This window comes from Typopeltis vanoorti, chromosome 9, assembly GCF_054136105.1.
Source record: "Typopeltis vanoorti isolate ZY-2024b chromosome 9, IOZ_Tvanoo_1.0, whole genome shotgun sequence".
NCBI classification, from domain to species: domain Eukaryota; kingdom Metazoa; phylum Arthropoda; class Arachnida; order Uropygi; family Thelyphonidae; genus Typopeltis; species Typopeltis vanoorti.
Genome location: NC_143557.1, coordinates 38,621,322 through 38,646,939, shown reverse-complemented (window position 1 = coordinate 38,646,939; position 25,618 = coordinate 38,621,322). Strand labels below are relative to the sequence as shown.

Genomic DNA, 25,618 nt, shown 5'->3' with positions numbered 1-25,618 from the left:
GAGAAAAATATAAGCATGCCAAGGTATGATGAATTAGCCAAACAAGTGATGAGATGCTTTGGTAAGAATACATAAGAAAAATACAATTCATTCTCACTATTGCAAATACCATTATAACAAATTCGCTCTCTGTAACACTGGAAAATCTCAATCCATGCACTGTAGGTACAATGCTGTGATAAGGGAAATTCATTATGCATGATAGCAAACTATTCCTGTGGTCCTGACAAGTCTGACATGTTTGTTATAGTAAGAGTCAACTGTTATCAGAAATGTGGCAAAATGTTCTGAAGGCTCTTGAAAAAGCTTGTTAATGGAGGAAAGAGTACAGTAAAAGGAATTAAAAATGATGAAGGTAGCATAAAAACTGATGACAAAGGTATTTTAGATATCTAGAGAAATTACTTGGAAAAGATTGCTAAAAGAAGTGAAAGAACAGTAGATCAATACTTGAGATAGAAGATGCCATCAAAAACTTCTAATGTGGAAAGGCAACTGGAGTAGATGATATTCAACCAGAAATGCTCAAATATGGATCTATAACAGATTTAGTGGCTGCACTGTAATTCAGAAAGTTAAACTCTAAATGATTGGAGTAGAGCTAACACACTATCTATCCATAAAAAAAGGAAATGGAACTGTCACAGAGGAATTTCTTTGCTCTGTTTCAGGCAAGATTTATGCAAGCATACTTGAGAAGAGGCTAAGAATAATTTCTTCCACTTCCTCCTGTATATCTCCACCAGATGTTTACCCTGCATCCTCTTTGTTTTCCAAATTTTAAAACCTTACACTTTGCAACATTGAACTGATATCCCCACTCCTGTGCCCATTTATTCAGTCTCTTCAAGTCCTCTTGTAAAGCCATAACACATCAGCTCTACTTCTCATAGTTCTTCCCAATTTTGCTCCATCTGCAAACAACTGAATATCCCCCATTCAAACCTTCCCCAAACATCCAGACCCTTGAGGCACACTGCTAGTGACTTTCCTTTTCTGGGATATTGCTATTCCATATGCAACTTGCTGATACCTGTCAAACAGCCAGTCTCCAATCCAGTGCACTAATCTAATATCCAACCCAGTCCACTCTAGTTTAATTATCAACTATATCAACTTATGTTCAATCTATCAAAAACCTTTTCAAAATCTAAGTGTACTATTTTGTGTCCATCTCCCTTATCTGATGCACCCATCACCTTATTCTAATAGGTAAGCAGAATACTAAAACAACCTTCCTTTAGCAAATCCATGTTATCCATCAAAAAGAGTACCACTCTTTTCAACCCAATTCTGGATCTTGGTTCTCGCTAACTTCTCCAAAACTTTAACCACAACATGTGACAGAGATTGGTCTATAATTCGATGCTTGAGTTCTGTCATCTCCCTTATGAAGTGGTACAGTCTTGCCTTCTTTCCATTCTTTTGGAACTTGACCAAATATAAGACTCATTTTAAACAAGTACGCTATGGCAGATGTCAGCTCCCTGGCACATTCCCTTGAAAAGTGGTGATATATCATAATCTTATTAACTTTTAAGTTTGCTTATAAGTTTGCTCATGTTCCCAAATGCTTCTTATTCACTTACAGTCAGTCTATCCTCCTCCCATTGCTCTCAAATTCTACATGATGTCACATTCACAAGGATGAAATTGCCATAATTAAAGTTAGAACTAGGAACTGAGCACTGTTTTCTTGGTTAATTTGCTTATACATTTCATTGTCACTCCACTCCACATTACCAGGTCTATGGCATCTGACTAAGTATTTCATTCTGTTCATCTCCATCTCATGCCATACTTCTAACATTCATATCCAAACAAAACAGTTAATTTCTGGATGTATATGAAATTTCACTGATACGACTTATTAGATGTGACTTCTCCATCCCTTCCTTGAGCCATAACTCTCTCAAACCCAACTGTGTTTCCCCCTACTTCCAAGGCCACCCCCCCATTCCTTTTTTTGTTGTCCTCTTTGACCATTGACCTTTTTCATGCTGTCTCTCCCTCCCATTTTCCTGTCTTTCTTGTACACTTGTTTTCTTATTCTCTACACTCATGTATTCATAAGAACCACTTCAATCCATCATTCCTTACTCTTCTGTTCTTCCACATTGCTTCTTATTTGTTGAGATCCATTCTCTTCAGTCATTACTCTCTCTCCAGATGACTCACACCAAGACCATTCAAATGTAGTTCATTACTCATAACATTCCATTCATCCTTCAAACTCATCGTACACATTCACAAACTATATTCCTTTCTCTTCATCCATTTCTGCTAACATCATTCATAATCCATATTCTGTTTCATCTCATCACTGTGATATCCATGCAAATACACTGACTACCTTTCTTATTACAGTTATCTTTCATTCTCAGCATATCCAGTCTTGCATTCTCCTTGTTTCCAATCAAGTCATTTATTCCTACTACCACTACCAACTCTTTTGCTCCCTTACTCTTCATATCCAACACATAAATTTCTCTACTTATTCCATTTTGAAAACAAACCTTGTGCATCTTCTCACTTGCCACACTTCTAATAATGGAATCCTCACGTAACACAACTCTTGAATCTTTTGTTACCTCTTTCATTTGGACATCATTTATTGTATTTTTCTTCTTCACTCTTCCATACATATCTACTATTCTCTTCATTGTACTCTGCACCAACTTCATCCCTTGCCTTCTTTCACTATCAGTTTCACATACTTTAACAGTTTCACTTAACTTACCACATTCCTTACTTGGATTCAAACAAGCCTCATGGTCCATCAGCATATTGCACTTCCTGCATACCCACATTTGCTCTTATTCAACCTCTCCACATAAACATCATCAACATCTCTTCAGGTATAAATGGTACATTTGTGCACCATACCATTCTCAAAAAATCCAAGCCATTCACTTTGTCTTTTTCGCTGATTTATGCAATGATCTCCCTTTTACCACCATTTCATTCCAAAGCACCAAATAAGAAACAGAGAATTTAAAATAAAGCTATCTAAAATATTTAATCAAACACCACATTCCAATCATAAATATCACTCAGCAACACTCAATCTAAAATTTACACAGTGTTATCACACAATAAATATAAAATTAACTTATCGTGTTTCAGATCATATGGCGACTGATGTGTTACATTCCCAAGTAACAAGTTGGATGTCCAGTTCAGTTCATCAAAAAAGATCCTTGTTATATTTTCATGATTTCCCAGTTCTAACTTAAAATAAAAATTTGGTTTTTAATTCATTTTAATTTGCTTTCTTTCTTAAATTTAAGTAAAGAATAATTCCTGGTTGTTGATAAGTTTGAAATTATTTGCAGCAGAGAAGATATAAAGAAAATACAGCAGATAGCAGAAAATACTGGTTTAACAATAATGCCCTTAGTGCAAACATTTGGCCATCTTGAGGTAAATATTGTTTCATTTTTTTGTGCCATGAATCATATGAATTTTATAAGTGAATAAAGTATGAATTGTAAAGGAAATAATAATTACTTAATAAAAGTAAATTCAGTCGAGGATAATTTTCTCTTTTATTTTACAGTGATCATATAATTATTCAAGTCCTTTTGGAAGTAATTTAAAAGAGTAATTTAAATGAATGCATATGTGTTATTCCAGAGAGTTTCTTGATATGTTAACCAATTAAAGGATTGGTTAACTCAGAATGTGGTGGTTTGAAGATTGAATAATTGAGAAATTGCTCTCTTAGATGCAGATGTAAGTTTCTGTGGTTTTAGTAGTTCTGTGGGAAGTTTTTGGTATTGAGACCACATTATTATGTAATTAAAGAGTTTAATGAAAATAAGCAATTAAAACCGACAAATTTTGTAAGTTGTGTGACTTACATCATCAGGAGTACTTGTGCTTAAATTTTTTATATAACAAAAGCCTATTAACAATTAATTACACATATTAGATGTTTTGATAACTTCACAACTGTAACATATACTTGATAAACCAGAATACAAATGGAAAATTCGTTACTGTATGCGTGTTGGAACATTGCTAGTTGTTGCTATCACTTTCTGTGGTATCACAGGTTTATATCTTAGGTCCGTGGCAGTTAAATTTTTGATGAAAGCAAACCATACTTGATGTAAAGTTAAACCTTGATTTTTATTGCATTGTGTAGGGATCCTATGTATTTGCGAGGCTACTTTAAATTTTCTTGTAAAACAGTTACAATCAATATATCACATTTTTGTTTGTTGTCAAAGTACTAGATGGCCAGTAGTGGTTGTGTGGAATGCCAGGCCTGATTTATGCTCTTCTTTTTTTGACTTCTTTAATATGTTCAGCCATGTGGATCTCTCCCGACCTTCCTGTCTGGCCTACATAATAAATGCCACAAAAGCAATGAATTGCATAGATGCCTGGTTTTTTCATGGAGTGATGTAGAGGTTTTGGTGGCTATAGGAATCTTGATATTTTTAGTCAAGGTAAAAAAACCACTTTTATGTTGTACTTTCAGAGCAATGCAGCCACTTTGTCTATGACATTTTTGATATAAGGCGTGATTGCATTCTTGAAATCTGGTTTAAGTAAGGGGAGTTGCAGGAGAGTTCTATTTCGGGTAGTGCAGTTCTTCATTCCTTTTAATTGATGTGCTTTATAAATCTTGGTAAATCAATTTACCAAAATATATTCAATAATTAATAGCAGTTCTATATTTGGTATATTTAAACTAACTAATAATAAACAAAAAATTCAATTTATTGGTAGCTTCCTTTTATTTTTTTATCAACCTATAGTACATTAGTACCGTGTATGGGTAGTGGGTTGGGAGAGGAAGAACTTGTTTACATTTGATTAAATGACTGTAAATTGTATTCTTTGGGAATTACAGCAGGATGGGGGGACCGTTCCACCATGCAGCAATTGTGGGGAGACTTGTTCTGTTTGTTTCTAGGTTTATTGTACTTAGTACTGGAATGAAAATGGCACCTTCTGTAGTTAAATCATTTCCCTTCTCCCCACTGAACATCATACTGCACCAATCGAAGCCCCCCCCCCCAAAAAAAAAAGGCATACTGCTCAGCTGCAAGCCAAACAAAATACAGTAGGCATTTTACTGTAGCACTAAACATGGTGTGAACATTTTAAATCATTTTTTGTTATTTTATTTTATTTAGCATGGGTTAGCCACCATTGTTGAGGATTGACTGTGTAACAAGTTATTCCTTTGAGATAATTTTTTTTGTATAGATAGATAGATAAATTCAATCTTCAGAACAGTTTTAGACAGAACAAACCATTAAGACAGTGTTCAAACCAGTTTTATCTTATGGATCTGAGAACTAGGTCAGAAGTAAAACACTTGACCAAAGACTAGAGATGGCAGATATGAGAGTCCTGAGAAAGATTAGAGGCATGAACAGATGGCATCAATGACAATATCATATAAAAAACGAGGATATTAGAAGAGAACTTGACATTGTCAGCATCCAGGAATGCATTAGCAGAGCTAATCTCAGGTGGTATGGTCACTTAAACAGAATGGGCGAGAAAAGATTAGCAAAACAAGTGTTCTCTGCCAGGTTGGCAGGAAAACGACCCAGAGGAAGACCAAGATATAGGTGGATTGATACGGTACAAAGTGCCTTAGGCGATAGAAATATAAGATCTGATAATGTTGGAGTCTTGACAATAACAGACTGATTTGGAGGAAAATTGTAGAAAGGAAGTTAGTAATGATGTAAATTTTTCATGTAGTACTATCATATCCTGTACACCCCTTGAGGGTACCTGTCAGGAATTTGATGATGATGATATATTCATTTCCAATATGCAATAAAGAACATTTATGTTCTTTATTGCATATTGGAATTCCATGTGTGCATGAAAAACAATTTCTGCCCGAGTTTCTAGTCTCAGACTAGAAACTAACATATTTCTCATATTAATGTTGCCCTTTTTTTTGTCTAGCTGCAATCTGTAAAACTGTGTGCACTAAATTAATTCACTTAAATCACATAGCTACAAAAATTAATCACCGTTTGCATTAGTTCATGTGACTCAACATTTGTTCAGACACTCTAAACAAATATGTCCCTGCAACTTGCTGATATCAGCATCAGTTTGCCAACAGTAGGATGGTACTAAAATAACTAATTAGAGTGCATTAAGTTTAAATGGATTAGAGTAATATTAATGTGAAGGACTGGAGAAATAAGTGACATGTATGATTTATCATATAATTCATTTTTATAGTACATTCAAAAATTATTATAGATATTCTGAAAGGAAGTGAGTGTGTGTGTGCGTGCATGCGCACAGCTTAGAGGAAACATTGTTTAACACTAATCTTTAAAGTACCTGTGGCATAACTACATAATCATAATCTTCAGTTTCCTGATATGTACCCCCAAGGGATGTTCAGGTTGCTATGAGAGTACTACATGATTAAGTTTGCATTATTATTCATCACCTATCAACAATTTTCCTCCAAATCAGTCTAGTATTTATGAGGACTCCAATATTGTAAAATCTGTCATGATATGTAATTATGTAACTTATCATGTTTTTCTAAGGAGATTGCACTTAAACTTCAAATTTTGTCTGTAATAATCTTGTATTTGTAATAACTTAACCATGAGCCTTTGTTAAAATAATGTGGTGCATGATGTCATTATGTAATGCTGCTAACCCATGTCCATGTATGGCAGTTTTAAAAGACACATTAAGCGTGTTTTGAGATGTCAATACGTGACAATATGTGGTCATTTGAGAGGGGGCGCGCTTGTGTGCATTGGAAGTCCAGGCCTTTATAATATGAATCGTTGAGAAAAACTTTGTCTTAGGTTTCTCAGTCTTCTCTTACCTGGGTCCACTGCTACGTGAGATCCATCATCTGACATAAGTCTAGTTCTCCAAATCTTCTCTTGCCTAGGTATACCGCCACGTGAGGTCAGCTGTCGGTAATTGAAAGAGGAGCGTCGCAAATCTTAGGATTCTCATTCTTCACTTGCTTGGGTCCGCTGCCACGAGAAGTATTGCGTTGGTTGGGATGTCTTGCTAAGAAAGAGCTGCACATTGCCATCATTTAACGGTCCTGGAAGGCATAAAATAATTGATGACTCGGACAAAGAAGAAATTTGGTGGGAAGTTAAGAACAAGCCAGCAAAAGGAAAGAAAGACAAAAAAGAACACTTTCATGGGATCAAAAGATTCATGTAAAAGGTAGTTATCATCATATCATCATATTTACTCATCCCCCCAATCCTAGGATGGGTTGAGTTCCAAGGGGATCACAACTAATTAATGCAACCGGGTCGTTACTCCTTGCTGCATCCCCTAAGGGCAGTATTTCTGACCGTGTGTGTTCACAGGGCCGGTTTGCCTGTTCTGGGGGTGAAAAAATCCCCTACCTCTGTATGAGACTGACTAACTGACCTTTTTGAAAGAGACCAGATAAAGGTTCCTCACGTCACTGACAAGAATCTAACCCAGGTCTTTCCAACCACAGGACTTCATGTATACTGACTGAGTTACAGAGGCTCTGTAAAAGGCAGTGCTGAATGAGAATTGTAAGTACTTATATATATGATATTCCCAAGCAAGAATGTACATCAAGTGTGTCTGTTTATGGGTACAATAAGATTGTGTAAATTAATATTGAAATAAGTTCACTCAAGGTGTGCCTTAATCTCAATTGTGTATAAGTAATTATTGTAAGAGTAAGAAGAGTACTTTACTAGATAATGTAAATTAATACTGAATTAAGCTTATATGCTTTAAACTGAAAACAAAGCAAGATATGCTTTGTTTTCAGTTTGTGTATGTATGACTAGCAGGATATTCTAGATTGTGATTTAACTTTAAGGGAAGAAACATGGAACTAAGTCTGAATCAGTAAGAATTGAAATTAACAAAGACTCATAATGCAATTCTGTGTGTGTGTGTGTGTGTGTGTGTGTGTGTGTGTAAAGTTTTTTACCTTAGGTATAATATACGTTAAAGATACCAAGCTATTTTAAATATAAATAAATAAACCTGGTGTTACTCCATTTCCCAAGTAAGCAAACAGACAAGTCTGTTTGCTTACTTGGGATTTCCTGATATTTTTATTTAATAAGATCAAAGCACCTTATGGTAACTTGTTTTGGTAAAATACTTATAAGCTCTGTATTACTTAAATCTTAGTATTTCGAAGCCTGGTTCCCACTGACGAGACCACGATAAAGGTCGAAACCAGTCTGGGTAGTGGCCCCTTGCCTTTAATACATAGCATCATACATCTCCTCCAGGAGATGTGCTTTACATTAAGAGTAAATATTAAGAATAGTGATCAGAGCTTATTCCACCTTTACCATGAGTTGCACTACGTACAGGGTCAACCCTACTTTCAGGTGCAAACTTGCCTGACTTGTCTATTTGCTTACTTGGGAAATGGAGTAAAACCAGGTTTATTTATTTATATTTAAAATAGCTTGATATCTTTAACACTAACACACACACACACACACATACATACACACACATATACACACATATACAGAATTTTTATGTATTTTGATTTAATTTAAATGGTTTGTGAACAACACATTGGACTGATTTTGTCAATGCATTATCCTGAAAATTTCGAATCTGCCTGAGATAGTTCAAGTGATCAGTAATCAAACCATTACTAATTAAAGGTCAAGTTTAATGTAAAAGGGAAATGCTAACAATTTCTGCTTTGTCTTTAGTTTAAAATCTTATCTCACACTCAATACATAGTCTAACTGGCACAGTTGTAAAATAAATACATTTGTTAGACTATAGAGCATGAGAACATATGATCCAATAGAAATAAATAAATGGTGGCAGTCGATAGTTAAGGCAGTTGACCATTTACATGAAGTTTAAGTGAAGAACAGAAAAGACAAAGCAGAATTGAGAAGTAAAGAATTAACAGAAAAATATAACATTGTCATATCTAACATTTCGTGATATTAAGGCACTGCTGACCAAATCAATCCACCTAGACCTTGGTCTTCCTCTGGGTCGCTTTCCTGCCATCTTGGCATCAAACACCTGTTTTGCTAGACTTTCCTTGCCCTTTCTGTTTAGGTGGCCATTCCACCTTAGATTAGCTCTGCTGACACATTCTTGAATGCTAATAATGTCAAGTTTCTTTCCAATATCTTCATTTTTAATGATTCTGCCTTTGATGCATATCTGTGATCTCTTGTATTTGAACAAGTGCTTTATTTCTAACCCAATTCTCAGATTCATAACTTGAAACTGGTTTGAATGTTGTCTTGTATATTAGTCAAAACATGAAACTAGCACTATTGCTAGTTTCATGTTTTGACTAATTTCTCTCTTATTCCATAAAAATTTATTCAGCTGGCTACCCACCATACCAGCTTTGCTTATTCTGTTGTCTATTTCCAGATTTAACCTGCCATCTTCACTAAAAACTGTGACTATAGCTGAAATATTTTATTGTTCTATAGGCTCTCCATTCAGAATGCAGTTGATGTATTCAGTGTTTTTTTTTTCTGTTTTCATAGTTTTGGTCTTTCTATTGCTGATTTTCATTCCGAATTTTTTACAGTTGTTATTCAATTTAGTTAGTGAATTTTGGAGACTTGTACTAGATGCATTTAGGAGTACAATATCGTTTTGCTGCAGAGATAGGTGACGAAATCTCCTACTATCTCGACAATCTTATCTACAAATTAAATTCCCTGTTGAATTGGAAACAAGTTCTTTACCGTTTTTGGATACACTAGTTGAGGTATCTGAACAAAATTCACTCAACTTCTCAGTGTGTAGGAAACCAACAAATATAGGATGTTCACCTGCATGCCACATCTTACAAGTACCCAGTTGAGTGGAAAAAAAACAAAACAAAACATACTGTCATCTGTTCCTTATGCGATAGGGCTTACTGAAATTTCCATCACAATTGATATAAGGAACCATGAGCTACAATACCTGAGATCAGTCTTACCAAAATGGTTACACCAGAACATTAATCAAAAAAAAAATTCCTCTCCAAAACAGGCAGATGAACAAGAAAACCAAAACTAGAGAGGAGCAGTAATTCTCCTGTATATACAGTCAGTCACAGATTGGGTAGAAGGACAAGTTGTCCTTCTACCTAATCAACAAGATCTCTAATCACCTGAAACTTCCTCAACCTCCACATCTGCCACTTAAAAAACCAGGTGTCTACATAATCAGTTGTAGTTGTGGTTTATACTTCCTAGGACAGACAGGCAGATCTGGAGAAGTATGCCGATCAGAACATTTCAAAGACATTGTCAATGAAACAAGACACAAATCAGGGCTGACAGCACATATAACAGAAACACAACATCAAGTAGCATGGCAACAAACAAAAACGATCCACATAGATTACTGATTTTTTTCAAGAGCATTCATAGAATCAGCTGAAAGATGAAACATCCTCTACAGTGCAACAAAAAACAGGGAATGATTTTATATCATTTGGTCTTTATTAATTCATAATGACACACTTGTATCAACCATTAGTATGTAGCCTACAGCAACCCACGAAACAGCAGTCAACATAATAATGCATGCATGCTTTCCATTGTTCAATCATGTTCAAATATTTTCACTAGAGTTAACTGTTATTACTTTTTCATTTTTTAGTTTATTCATGTAATTATTCTGATGAAGTGAAGCAAAAGAATTTTAACAAAACTAGTTAAGAAAATTAAAAAAAAATTGTCTATGTGATAGTTTTGTGGAAAAACTATCACATAGTTTTTCCACAAAATCTGTTATTACATTGTGTCATATCACTGGAGCAAATTTTCTGTTCCAAAATTTGTTTGTGTCAGTATTCCTGAAATTACCTGTCATTTAAGAAGTTTATCTTTAATGTGTTGAGTGCTGTAGCTTTTTCCATCTTATTCTGATCTCTAGTACCTGAGTAAATCATACTCTTATCAGCCTTGATCTCACCTTTTTGGTCTTCTTGTGTCAGTAGCACTGATTTTGTCTACATGTTATTTCTCTGATAGCCCCACTTCCTTTCCATTGATACTTTTTAGGTTGTGTTGCCCATCTTCACTTGATATGGTTGTTCATTAGTTGGTATTTTGATGTTTACATTTTCCTGTTAAAAAAGGGAGTTTTTTATAACCTAAAGCCCAGCCAATATGATACTTGATTGTTTACCATCATAATGTATATGTATTTTCAGCCAATTTTCAACCCTTTTTGCAATTAAGGAACTTTTTAGTAATTATATATTACATTATAATTTATAGTTTATCCTGAAACATCAAAAATTCTGTGGAATGAGAGAAATGGAGAGGTACCCAAATACTCTTTGTCCAAGCCACCCACGTAAGTTTTTAAAGAAAACTTTTGACAATATGGAAATTGTTCTGCATTGTTGTTGATTCCACTGTATGTGTAAAATTTTTCTTGCCTTAGTATAATGCATAAATAAATTTAATTCGAACAAATGAAGACTTCAGAATGGGACAAAATAGATAGTTATTTCTCTCTCTCTCTCTCTCTCACACACACACACACATACAGTTGACTCAGGAAGTAAGATAAATCCATTCAAATATGTCCTTTCAAGAAAGCTTGTAATTATCTGTTTCTAGTTTTCATCTCAACTGATATTTCTGTGGTATACAATTCTACTTCCTCTCCCTGACAGAACTTGGAAGGTGTCAAATGCTTATTTTAGATATATCAGATACAAGCACAACTAGTATGGAAATGATCCAATCATAAAAACATGTTTGCAATAGCATTCTTGTTTGGTGACATGTGACGTAATTCATTATCACTGCAGTATTGTAGACAGTTTCTGTTCTATGGAATTATTTTAATAAATTTATAGCATATATATATATATATATATATATATATAATTTCATATCACAAGAATCATTTTATTTAATTTTGCCTCTGCAAATTGTTTGATTTTAACGAAAATTTGTGACTCAGATTATTAAAATCTGTCTAGAGAGCAGTTATTTTACATACATACACACACACACCCGAACAGTGTGGACAATATCCACAGATGGCATTTTAGATTGTGTTACTTGAACATTGTGCTCTGTTATTATAACACTTTAAAAGTGATTTCATGTAACCATATGCCTCAAGTAAAGCATTAGTTCTCAAGTGTCTAAAGGTTGCTAAACCAACCATATGTACTCTAAGCATTTAAAAAAAGTTTTTCCATACTTTAATATTGGCCATAGCAAGCATTAGTAACCAATTTGTAGCTAGCCATGCCTGCAGTACGAAGTAAAGATGGCAGTAATGACAGAGGACTAAATGTCTCATTACAGCAGATAGATCTCTTGAAGCTTTAAAATACTAAAGCTGCAAGCTAAACATTACTGAAAAGAAAAAGAGTTTACTTTGCAATTTTTGTTGCCAATGGACTCATTCCAATCATGCTAAAATCGAAGAGTTGATGCACAAACTCCTAAGCAACTTCAGCCAGCCATTTTTCTGTTCTTTGTGCCTTCCCACCAGTAAACATATCCTAAACCTTGTCAAGTCCATGGATAGCCTGGAACAGCACCTTTTCCTGGAAAATTCACATGATAAAAAAAAAAGTTAGAAGCAATCCACGATCACCATCTCGAAGCTACCATGCCTATTGCAGACAATGCTATTAAGCTTCGTGATCTCATTGCTTCATGTCTAGGCATGATCGAGGCAGAATATAAAAAGTACAATGCTATCATCTTAATCCATTCAGAAACTGATGCAATGCTAAATTATGACATTTGGAGGTTCACTGCAACTTTGACCCCAAGAAAATTGTCAGGTGTTACTGCTTCATTCCCATAGTTACATGGAGAGATGTAACTTCTTCTTACACTTAATGACCTTCAATACCCTGACAAGCAGACAAGGAGTAAAGATGCCCATATAAATTTTGGGCATCTTTAATTTATATTATAACCAAGTGAAAAGACTTTCAACATCTATCTCTAATCTGGAGTATTGGGGGTGCTTAAGGGTCAAAGCTGTATAACTGAGAGGAGACCTCCACATAGCCTTTAAAGGAATGCGGAGAACCGACCAGGGCTTCTGACCTAATGTCCAATCCTCACCTTCTCGTGGTGCACCCTGTTGGGTATCTACTTTGATACTGAACGAACGAGGATGGGCTGGCAATTTGGGATTTAGCCGACCAAATTGTATTCTTATTGGTTAAACCAAAATAAAAAATGATGGTAAAACATGACAAAATTTCATGCCGGCTGGGGCGTCGCCCGGTTAAACAAGGCCCCCGTTGTTTTCGCCAGGGAACCAGGACGAACAGCGAAAAGTCAGCTACTGGAACAAATCTGAAAACAAACCCCAACTCAACATCACCAGAGTTAAAGATCGGTACTATCAACGTAAGAAGCCTGAATGGCAAAGAAATGGAGCTAGCTGAGGAATTAGATAAGTACCAGATCGACATAATAGGGGTGACTGAAACAAAAAAGACCAAAACTGGTGAGATCTTTCTGAGCAATAAATACAAAATGTTATATTCAGGCAATGACAATCAAGGAAAAGAAGGAGTAGCCATAGTATTCAACACAAAATACGAGGCTAATCTTCTTGAATGGCAGTCAGTCTCAAGTAGAGTAATGTGGGCAAATATGAGAATGGGGAACTGGACAATGAGACTTATTTGTGCCTATGGTCCCACAGAAGGTTCTACTAAGGTAGAAGTGGAGGAATTTTTTGAGGCTTTAGAAAAAGCAACTGACACAATGAAAAAGGAAAAGTTGGTCCTTGTTGGGGATCTAAATAGTAGAGTAGGAAATGATTGTGAGACATACAAAAATATTTTGGGAAAATTTGGAGAAAAGAGCAAAGCTAATAATAATGGCAAATATCTGTTGGATTTCTGCTCAGGACATGGACTGGTTATTACTAACACCATGTTCCAACATAAAAATGTGCACAAATTCACATGGAGAGAAGAGGCTAGGAATAAGAAAAGTCTCATTGACTATGTTATTGTTGATAGTGATGTTTTCTCCTTGGTGCAGGATACCAGAGTGTATAGAGGATTTGAAATTGGAAGTGATCACTATTTAGTCTTGAGCATGATAAAATTGAATTTCATATTGAAAAGAATAACATGTAAGAAAGTTTTAAAGCGAATAAAAGTTGAGCAGCTCTCAGATGTGAACTGTAGACTAAAATACAGAAATATTATTGAAAAGAAAATGAAAGAGTTTGAGAACAGGAATCAACCCTTGGAGATTCAGTGGCAAACTCTGAAGGAAACATTGATTGATTCTGCCAGAGAGGCATGTGGTGAGGTTGTGTGCAAGGATAAAAAAATTAGAACTCCCTGGTGGACACAGGAAGTCAAAGAGGCAGTGAAGGAAAAGAAGAAAGCATATCAAAAGTTCCTGGCAAATAAGTCAGCTTTTACTCTTACAGAATACAGAGACAAATGTAAGAAAGCTAAACAGTGTGTAAAACTAGCTAAACAAAAGTCATGGGAGGACTTTGGCAAGAATATAGAAAATAAATATCAAGAAGGTGGCAAAATATTCTGGAGGTTGTTGAAGAAGCTTAGGAATGGAGGAAAGAGTGCTGTAAAAGGAATTAGAGATGATAAAGGTGAAATGAAAACAGGAGAAAAAGATATCCTTGAAGTATGGAGTAATTACTTTGAAAAACTGCTAAATGAAACAAGCAGTGATGACAGCACAGTGGTAAAAAATACTGACCAGGCATGCAGTCAGGAATACATATCCATACTTGAAGTAGAAAAAGCCATCAAAGGCTTGAAATGTGGAAAGGCAGCAGGAGTAGATGATATTCGACCAGAAATGCTGAAGTATGGTGGTATAAGAGTCTTACAGTGGCTGCACTGCATAGTTCAGAAAGCCTGGACAGAGGGACGAATTCCCGATGATTGGAGTAGAGCTCTCATAGTACCCATATATAAAAAGGGAAATAAAACTGAATGTGAGAATTACAGAGGTATTTCCCTACTGAGTGTTCCTGGCAAGATCTATGCAAGTATACTTGAGAAACGGTTGAGAAAAATTGTGGAAGAAAAGCTTGGTGAAGAACAAGCTGGATTCAGGCCAAATAGAGGCTGTCAGGATCAGATCTTCACTTTACGACAAATAGTCGAGAAAGCATGGGAATATAACAAAGATCTGTATTTAAGTTTTGTCGATTTGGAAAAGGCATATGACAAGGTGCCAAGAGAGAAGCTATTCAAAACGCTGCAGTTATATGGTGTCAATGGGGTATTATACCAAGCAATACTTAGTCTTTATTTGAGTTGCAAGTCAGCAGTTAGAATTGAAGGAAGTACAGGAAGATGGTTTAATGTTAAATCTGGTGTGAGACAAGGATGTACATTATCCCCTCTGTTATTCATTATCTATATGGATCACATTATGAAGGAATGTGGTATTCAACCTGATATCAAAATTGGAGATGTTAATGTCAGCTCTTTGCTTTATGCGGATGATGTTATACTTCTAAATAAATCCGCTACAAGTCTGCAAGATTCTCTGACTAAATTGAATAGCTGTTGTAATAGATATGGTATGAAGGTCAGCAATAAAAAGACAAAGACAATGAAAATAGGCAGAATCATTGAAAATGTCAACTGTGTTGTGAATGAAGAACCTGTGGAACAAGTAAAACATTTCAGCTACTTAGGCACAATTTTTACTGAAGATGGTAAACTAAATATAGAAATAGACAACAGAATCAGCAAAGCTGGTATCGTGGGAAGTCAATTGAATAAATTCATATGGAATAAGAAAGAAATTAGTCGGAACACTAAATTAGCTGTATACAAGACTGTGTTCAAACCAATTTTAACTTATGGATCTGAGAGCTGGGTCAGAAGTAAAACACTTGACCAAAGACTAGAGACCGCAGATATGAGAGTCCTGAGAAAGATTAGAGGCGTGAACAGATGGCATCAATGGCAATATCATATTAAAAATGAGGATATTAGGAAAGAACTTGACATTGTCAGCATCCAGGAATGCGTTAGCAGAGCTAATCTCAGATGGTATGGTCACTTAAATAGAATGGGAGAGGAAAGATTAGCAAAACAAGTGTTCTCTGCCAGGTTGGCAGGAAAACGACCCAGAGGAAGACCAAGATATAGGTGGATTGATATGGTACAAAGTGCCTTAGACGATAGAAATATAAGATCTGATAATGTTGGAGTCTTGACAAGTAACAGACTGATTTGGAGGAAAATTGTAGATAGGAAGTTAGTAATGATGTAATTTTTTTCATGTAGTACTGTCATATCCTGTACACCCCTTGAGGGTACATGACAGGAATTTGATGATGATGATGATCTGGAGTATTTTAGTAATAGTGTTTGACACCTTTTGTCTACTTTTATATGGGAAATATATCACTTTTGCATTATTTCAACCTTGGTATCAGGGAGAAGAGGCAGAATAAAAAGTTCTTTTTAGGACTTCCAGGGTAACGAATGGCAATGATGTAGCCAATGAAGTTTTAACTGAGTCTCAGCTATTGCCTGTTACCCAGCCATGACTGGAGCTTTTAGCTCGATAACACTCCATCCACACAGATTCTCTTCATTCAGATGACGGGGTAAAGAGTCAAGGACTCAGTCCATCGCCCAGTTCTTTTAAGAACCTTGGTATCTCATCTGGGTCTGGCTCCCACCCGATCAAACCTCAATAATGGTAGGAACCAGTCTGGGTAGTGGTTCTTCCATAATGCATAGCATTTTACATGTCTGTAAGGATATTTACCTTTCATTATGGGATGCTAAGACAATTGATGTGAAGTTATTAGCCTCTATATACAAGTAGACCAGTTGTGAAGTAACTTCAGACTTTGTTTGCTTACACTCGGATAAAGGATGAAACCAAGAATATAATTTCTTGGCGTTTTTAATGAATAGCATAACCAAGTGAAAAAACTTGCAACATGAAAAGAACTAGAAGAGAAATGTCAAAGCATAATTAAGCATAGACAGTCAATTACAAAGGATGGATGCTAGTGAGAAAATCAGACTCTGTAAATAACCAACATGAAAACCTGATCCCAAACATTGCATAGGCAGGAGATAAATGTCATCACCTGGTGTGAGACCACCGCACTGCTTATCAGAGGCCTGAAATTATTATTACATGACGCCTCCAGGGAGTCATGTAATCCAATTTTACCCTTGACAATACTCAAATCATCTGTTCAAGATGAGAACTCTAATATCAAATTTCTCTTGGTACAAACATTACAAAATATTGGCTCCTCTGTATCCAAAAAAATCAGGGTTTCTCTTTTGCTCAAGGATTACTTCAACTCCAAACAGCTCTTAACCCTACAAATCTGCATGACCATTGATTACTGCTCTCATATTTGGGAACTCCTTTGAGAACTCCCTGAAAATACTGAATTCTATACAGGAAAGAGCAGTTAGATTGATTGCCAACCCCTCTCTCACCAATACACTTCACTCACTTTCGCACAAGCATTCGGTCTCTGTAGCATGCATCTTCTATAAATACTTCTATGGCTGCTGTCAATCAGAATTGGCAGCAATAATTCCTCCCACCCTCTTGCCAATCCATCTAAACACATGCTGCAACTAACCGACATCCCCTCATAGGTCAACTTCAAACCCACAGAATAAATTTTTCTACTCCTTTGTTTATCCATTCCACTGCTGCTCTGTAGAACAATGTTCCATCACATGTTTTCCATGTGATGGTCTATTGATTTAAAAAACAGTCCACAGTTTTTTAAATCAAATATGAATAAGTTCCCTATTGTCCATCTGTGGTACTAGTGTACTATACGTTAAACAACCTCTTGTGGGTTCTTCATAAAAAAAAAGGACAAAATGATTTCGTAAGTGCTTATGCATTTTCCAAAATGCACCTGAAGAGTTACATTCACATCTTATAATTATTCATAAATGAAACTTTCAAAGAAAATAAAGGCTGAAGACAATAAAGAAAATGATCTTAGGCAATCATCAAGTGGTCCATTTCATAATTCCATCCTTGTATTTTGATTATTCGTTATCACAACAATTGAACTTAGATCTGTTTTTTAAATATATATTGTAGACATTATTAAGTTTGCCTAATTCTGTCATTTAAAACAGTCTTACTGCCAAACAAAAATTGAAGGCAACTTGAAATTTTCAGTCAAGAAAGGATCTATGTGGAACTAAAAAAAGCTGGTGATTATGGCAAACATAGGAGGTGAATTGGAGCAATACCATGGCATAACAAACTACAAGGAAGGAAAAGTAGTGCATAGGAAATGGCCAAGGGATATCTGAGGAAAGTGGTATTGGACCAGGATAAAGGTATAAATCAGTGAGTAAATGCATGGGCATAAACAAGGAGTTACAATAAAGAAAGTATTGTTTAGGGAATATAAATATAATGCGATTAGCAAGCTCTTGGGTGGTGTGAAATACAGGCAAGAAATGTAGTCATAATTGTAAGGAAGGGCAGAAAGAGTGAGAGGAAATCAGCTAAACAGACCAAAGGAAATTGCAATGAGTTTTCTTTTGAATGTGAATATAGCCATATGACTAGAGGGGATATCTGTTTGGGTGTTAGGAGAAAGTGCAAACGAGTGCAAGACAAATAACTGCTTCTTTTCAGGCTGTTTTAAGTTTCAGTTCTCACAGAGTTACACTGGAGGTCCATTATATTAAAGGAGGCTCCAAAGCAAAATAACTGATATTCCTCCTAAAGAGTTGGCGGTTGTAGTCTTCGGGGGAAATTATGGGTAAGGCTCTTCCACAGAACTACGGTTAAGTTAGCCGAATGAAAGATGAATGGAAGAGCTGGTTTGGTGAGGCAGTAAACCAGATGTAAAGGGATTTTGCAGCTGTTGCTCAGGTTATTGTAGTTTAGCAGAAATGTTCTACAGAATTTTTCTTACATAAATTAGTAGTTAAAATAGTTTTTGTTTCTAATTATCAGTTTTGTTGTTAATGCATGTATATTGTGTATAAAAGCACAATTGATTCATGTAACAGTGAATGACTACTATATATAGTAGTCATTCACTGTTAATATGTCGTGTTTACATGTAGTGTTAACGTTTTATGGAGTGAATGTAGTAGACATTCAAGAAGATTTTCTTGTAGTTTACTATATCCAAAATAAGTATTATAATTTAATGTTTGTGTATGTTTAAAATGCATATTTAAAAAGACTTAATCATTTGGCTGATACTGTGAGTTTTTACTGCTGTCAAGCAAAGTGCTATGTTTCCCTCACTTCATGACTGAAGTGGAACCGGAAGTGTCATGCATGTTGGAGAATGAGCAAATGACAGGAATATAGAAAACAGCTGGGGAAGGCTGTTGAGAGAGAGAGAGTTATAGATATATTGAAATAGGGAAAGAATTTTTGGAACAAGTGAGAAAAAAGCTCCATGAGTTGCAGTTTTTCAGAAAGAAAGATGTTTTGAAAGTTATTTAGCTGTTATGTTACAAAGATAACTGAAAGAACAGTTGTGGTAGAAATTTATAGGAACTTTGGAACTTCATCATCAATCTCCTGATATGTACTCCTAAGGGGTGTTCAGATTAATAGTAATGTAAACTTAATCATGTAGTGCTGTCATAGCACTACATGATTAAGTTTACATTATTATTAATCTCCAAATCAGTCTATTACTTATGAGAACTCTGATATTGTCATATCCAACATTTCATGCTTCTAAGAAACTTTTAACCAAATCAATTAGCTCTGCTGACACATTCTTGAATGCTGATAATGTCAAGTTCATTTCTAATGTCTTCATTTTAATATGATCCTGCAATTGATGCCATTGGTTCACTCCTCTAATTTTTCTCAGAACATTCATATCTGTGATATCTAGTCTTTGATCCTGTGCTTTATTTCTAACCCAACTCTCAAATCCATGACTTGAAATGGTTTGAGCACTGTCTTGTATACCACTAGTTTGGTGTTTTGGATAATTTCTCTCTTATTCCATATAAATTTATTCAGCTGGCTACCTAGCATACCAGCTTTGCTTATTCTGTTGTCTATCTCCAGATTTGACCTGCCATCTTCACTAAAAACCTAAATAGCTGAAATATTTACTTATTCTATAGGATCTCCATTCATAATTCAGCTGGAGTTTTCTGTGCTCCTGCCTATTTTCATAGTTTTGGTCTTTTTATTGCAGATTTTCATGCCAAATTTGTTACAGCTGTTATTCAATTTAATTAGTTAATTGCACTAGATATGTTTAGGAGTACAACATTATCCGCATAAAGCAAAGAGCTAAGTTTTACGTCTCCAATTCTAATATCAGGCTTAATGCCACTTTCTTTCATATTGTGATCTATATGGATGATGAATAAGAGTGGAGATAATGTGCATCCTTGTCTTACCTCTGATTTTATATCAAGCCATCTTCCTGTATTTTCTTCAATTCTAAGTGTTGACTGACAGCCCTGTATTGTTCTGTATAATGTTCCATTCACCTCATGTAATTGTAGTTTTTAGATAAGCTTTTCTCTAGGCACTTTGGTGTATGCCTTTTCCAGATCTGCAGAACTAAGTACAGATTCTTGTGATATTCCCATGATTTCTCAACTGTGTTTGTCTTAAAGTGAAAATGTGATCTTGACAACCTCTATTTTTACCTGAACCTAGCATGTTCTTCTCCAATTTTCTCTTCCACAATATTTCTCAACCTCTTTTTGAGTATTCTTGTATAAATCTTACCTGGGACACTTGGTAGAGAAATTCCTCTATAATTCTCACATTCAGTTTTATTCCCTTTTTTTATAGCTGGGTGCTATGGGTGCTCTATCTACTTCAGTCATTGGGAATTTTACATCTGACCAGACCCTCTGAATTATATAGTGTAATCACTAAAAAATTTTCATACCTCCATACTGAAGCATTTCTGGTCGAATATCATCTACTCCAGCTGCCTTTCCATATATCAAGTTTCTGACAGTTTTTTCTACTGCAAGTATTGATATATATTCCTCTTTACATTTCTCTTGTATTTTTTCTAGTATAGTTCTATCACTGCTTGGTTCATTTAACAGTCTTTCAAAGTAATTACTCCAGACATGTAGGATACCCTTGTCTTCAGTTTCTCATGTCGTTCAGTTTTCAATCAGTCATCTTTGATTCCTATTACAGTACTCTTTCCTCCATTTCTAAGCTTCCTCGATAACCTCCAGAACATTTTGCCACCTTCCCAATATTTATTTTCTATATTCTTACCAAAGACTTCCCATCACTTTTGTTTAGCTTCTTTTACACATGGCTTAGTTCTCTTACATTTTTCTCTGTATTATTTTAGAGAATCTGCCAACTTATTTGCTAGGAACCTTTGGTATGCTTTCTTCTTTTTCAAGACTTTCCAAGACAAGAAGTTAAAGAATGTTTCTTTAACTTCTTGTATCCACCATGGTGTTCTTATTTTTCTATCCTTGCAGGAAACTTTACCACATACCTCAGTCAGTGTCTTCTGCAGAGTTTGCCACTGAGACGCCAAGATTTGGTTGTTGTTTTCAATTTTTTTCATTTTTTCTTCAATAGTGTTTGTATAGTCAAGTCTACAATTTACTTGTGAAAGCTGTTCAACTTTAATTTTTTTAAAACTTTCTCACATACTGTTCTTTTCAATATGATATACAATTTTATCCTACATAGTACTAAGTTATGGTCACTTCCAATTTCAAATCCTCTGTATGCTCTTGTATTATGAACAAGCATGAAGATATGACTATCAACAATGACTGTGAATATATTTTTTTGGCCACTAACTTAATAATTAATTTTAGAATAAGATGACACTGGGTTTTTTTGGAAATAAATTTAATGATAAATTATGCCAACAAGTTTCACCAACTGTGCTGTTTGGCTTCTTCAGGGCATACAAACAGCAAAGACAACTCAAAATCGCTAGTACATAGAACAAACGTATAAAATATAACAAAATTAAAAAGATGCATAACATCATACGCATGGAGCACATGTTTCATTAGTTATTGTTGTGTGTGCAAGCTCTGTAGTTTGCAGCAAAATTAAATTCTGGCAAGCTTAGCAATCTTTTCCATATGTCAGGCAGAATCATTCCTTGATTTCTGTTTAGGCTACTTTCTGAATAGAGAGCCACTGTGGCTTCTTTGAAATTGCGACACCAGAAATTTTCATCTAGATAAGGCATGGAACTTTTGTCCCATTCAATGGTGTGGCTTGTGTTGAAGAAGTGGAGGGCTAATCTGGAACTATCTATTCTGTTGTTTTTAACATCCCCTACGTGTTCCATTTTTCTTATTTCAAGACTTCTCCATGTCTGACCTATGTAGTTTAGACCACAAGAGCAAGGATCTTGTATACTCCAGCGTATTTGAAGAAGGCATTGGTGACCTTAATATGTTTCTGATCGGTTTGAAAGTTACTCTAATTTCAAAAGGTTTGAAGTGTGTTGCAATCTTTTTTGACACTGTTCCTGCATAAGGGATGACAATTGAGGATTTATATTGAGTCTTGGTAGGGGTTGTTATGAAGAATCTTTTTAATTAGAATGGATACATATTTATAAATTTAGGGACACAAAAACACACGTGTTGAACAGATTATTTTTTTAATTACTAATAAAATAAAACTTGACGTTTCGACCTCTGTATCGAGGTCATCATCGGACGGCTACAAGTGTATAAGGAACCAAGCTACATGCTCTAGCCCATGTATACCGGTAAACTAAATCTACGTAATTAATTAATCCTTTTCCCTAGCCTGACCTCTAATGATAAAAAAAAAAAATAAAATAAAATAAATAAATAAATATATATATATATATATATATATATATAATTACGATAGTTCCGGATTAGCCCTCCACTTCTTCAACAAAAGCCACACCATTGAATGGGACAAAAGTTCCATGCCTTATCTAGAAGAAAATTTCTGGTGTCGCAATTTCAAAGAAGCCACAGTGGTTCTCCATTCTGAAAGCAGCCTAAACAGAAATCAAGGAATGATTCTGCCTGATATATGGAAAAGATTGCTAAGCTTGCCAGAATTTAATTTTGCTGCAAACTACAGAGCTTGCACACACAACAATAACTAATGAAACACGTGCTCCATGCGTATGATGTTATGCGTCTTTTTAATTTTGTTATATTTTATACGTTTGTTCTATGTACTTGCGATTTTGAGTTGTCTTTACCGTTTGTATGCCCTGAAGAAGCCAAACAGCCCAGTTGGTGAAACTTGTTGGTATAATTTATCATTAAATTTATTAGTCCAAAAAACCCAGTGTAATCTTTTTCTAAAATTATCAACAATGGCATTAAATGAGACTTTTCTTATTTCTTTTGTCTTCTCTTCATATGAACTTGTGCACATCTTTATGGTGAAACATGGTGTTAGAAATGACTCGTCTATGTCCTGAGCAGAAGTCCAGTAAATACTTACCATTATTATTCGCTTTGCTCTTTTTCTCCTAATTTTCCCCAAATTTTTTCTATATGCCTGGTGGAATTCATTTCCTTCTCTGCTGTTCAGATCTCCAACAAGGATCACTTTTTCCATTTTTTTCATGTCAGCAGTCTGTTCTAATGACTCAAAAAAATTCCTCCACTTCTTCCTCGGAAGAACCTTCTGTAGCAAATAAGTTTCATTGTCCATTTTTACATTTTGAAGTTTGCCCACATGACTCTACTTGAAACTGCCTTCCAATCAAGAAGTTTATATTCATGTTTTGTGTTGAATGCTATCGCTACTCCTTTCTTTCCTTGATCATTTCCTGAACATCCTTTACTTATTATTTAGTAAGATCTCAACTGTTTTTGTGTCAGTAATGCCAATTATGTTTGCATAGTACTTTTTCAGTTCTTCTGCAAGTCCAATTTCCTTTTCGTTAATACTCTTTATATTGATGGTTCCTATCTTAATTTTTATGGGTTGGTGATTCAATAGCCGACTTTTCACTGTTCGTCCTGGTACTCTGGTGAAAACAGCTGGGACCATCTTTAACCAGGCAGTGCCCCTGCCGGCATGATATCTCATCATTGTATCATCATATGCATTTGTGGTTTAAGCCAGTAGAGAGTACAATTTGTTCGGCTAAGTCCTAAATTGCCAGCTCATCCTTATTAGTTCAGTTCTTCTTCTCCCATAGTCCTAAATGAACTGTTGGGTCATTCATGGCTGGTAGGTGATACTTTTTGCTAGTCTCCTTCAGTCGTCTCAGTCTCTTGTTCTTGATGTCAGTTGAGAAAGGGAGGAATTTGTCCATTTTTTGATGTTATCAGTCCATTTTAATCGAGGTTGGCCCCTAACCCTTGATCCCAGAACGATTCCTTCTAGGGTTTGCTTTGGAATGCCATTATCCCTCTCCACATGTCCGAACCATTTCATCTGTCTTCTTCTGATGACTGTCAGAATATTTTCCCTTTTTCTCCCATCTATTAAGTTAATCAGTTTTCGGACATTTTCATTGGTTTTGTGAGCAGTATAGGGGGATTAGTTCAATACACAGTAGATAATTACTAAAGGGTGCACCACGTGAAGGTGAGGCCTGGACATTAGGTCAGAAGCTCCAGTTGGTTCTCTGCATTCCTTAAAGATGATGTGGAGGTCTCCTCTCAGTTTTTTTGGCTTTGACCTTTAAGTTACCCAAAAATATTCATTCACTTAATTCAACCACTTAAAGACTACATAAAAAATTATCATCCCTTATCTGCTCCACCAAAAACCAGTCACAATCTTTAGACCTACCAGGTGTTTACCAGGTCTCTTGTAGTTTTAAATTATCCTTCTATGGCTGAACAGGCAGGCACTACACTATTACTTAGTGTAGTGCCTGTATGCAGATATCTTGTATTTTTTATCCCCTGATGATGACAGTTTGATTTGATTAAATATTGGAGGTGTTAATTAAATTTATTTTAGTTAATATAGTAGTCTGTGTTGTAATTTCTTTAAAAGAATATAGCTATGCAATAGATATCAGAGGGTAGCTGTATCAAGGAAGAAGAAAGTCACAAGTGGAGTTCCACAGGGATCAGTATTGGGACCTTTGCCTTTTAATCTTTGTCAGTGAAGCTTGAAAGAGTTATTACTAATAGTGCTGTTTTGGTAATTTAAGAGAATTTGAATAAGTTGGAAAGGTGGACAAATGAATCAGGATATCAGTTTAATGCAGTTAAATGTGAGATCTTGAAATTTGGGATCCATGGATGGGAGGCTGCATATTCTATCTGTGGATCTCTACTAGAGCAGGTGGATGAGGCAAGGGATCTTGGGTTGCTGATAAAAATTCACAATTTAGCACACATATTGCAAAGGTGGTGGTTAGTTCCGAGGATTGCTGCAATACTAAGATGGATTTTGAGCAGTAGAGATAACAGAGTGGTGATTCTGTTGTAGGAAGCCTTGATCAGGCCACATCTGCAGATCTGGTCAACAGGATTTGAAGAAGATAAATTAACTCTAGAGTGGGTACAGAGGCAGCTTACTAAAATGATATCAGGACTCTGCAGTGTTAGTTATGAGGAGAAACTGAGGAATTCAAACTACAGAGTTTCTTGGATAGAAGATGAAGGTGTTTGAGAGGCATTTATAGGATTGACAAGGGGAATTTTTTATACAGTAGAATGGGGAAGAACAAG

The 25,618-nt window shown here is 35.5% G+C and overlaps 1 protein-coding gene across 3 annotated transcripts in view; it reads left to right on the top strand.

Annotated features, from left to right (window-relative positions):
- The window catches only part of LOC150102983 (hexosaminidase D-like), a 229,779-nt gene that overhangs the window by 101,128 nt on the left and 103,033 nt on the right, over positions 1–25,618 (top strand). For 2 of the 3 annotated variants that reach the window (XR_016548766.1, XM_090397338.1), the window contains exons 5-6: positions 3,336–3,423; positions 11,250–11,328. Coding sequence is in view for 2 of the 3 variants with exons in the window: in XM_090397338.1 (XP_090253464.1) it covers positions 3,336–3,423; positions 11,250–11,328 (167 nt within the window). In the remaining variant the exon portion in view is untranslated. The remainder of the gene's footprint in view (positions 1–3,335; positions 3,424–11,249; positions 11,329–25,618) is intronic. The other variant, XM_090397339.1, reaches the window with a different exon arrangement.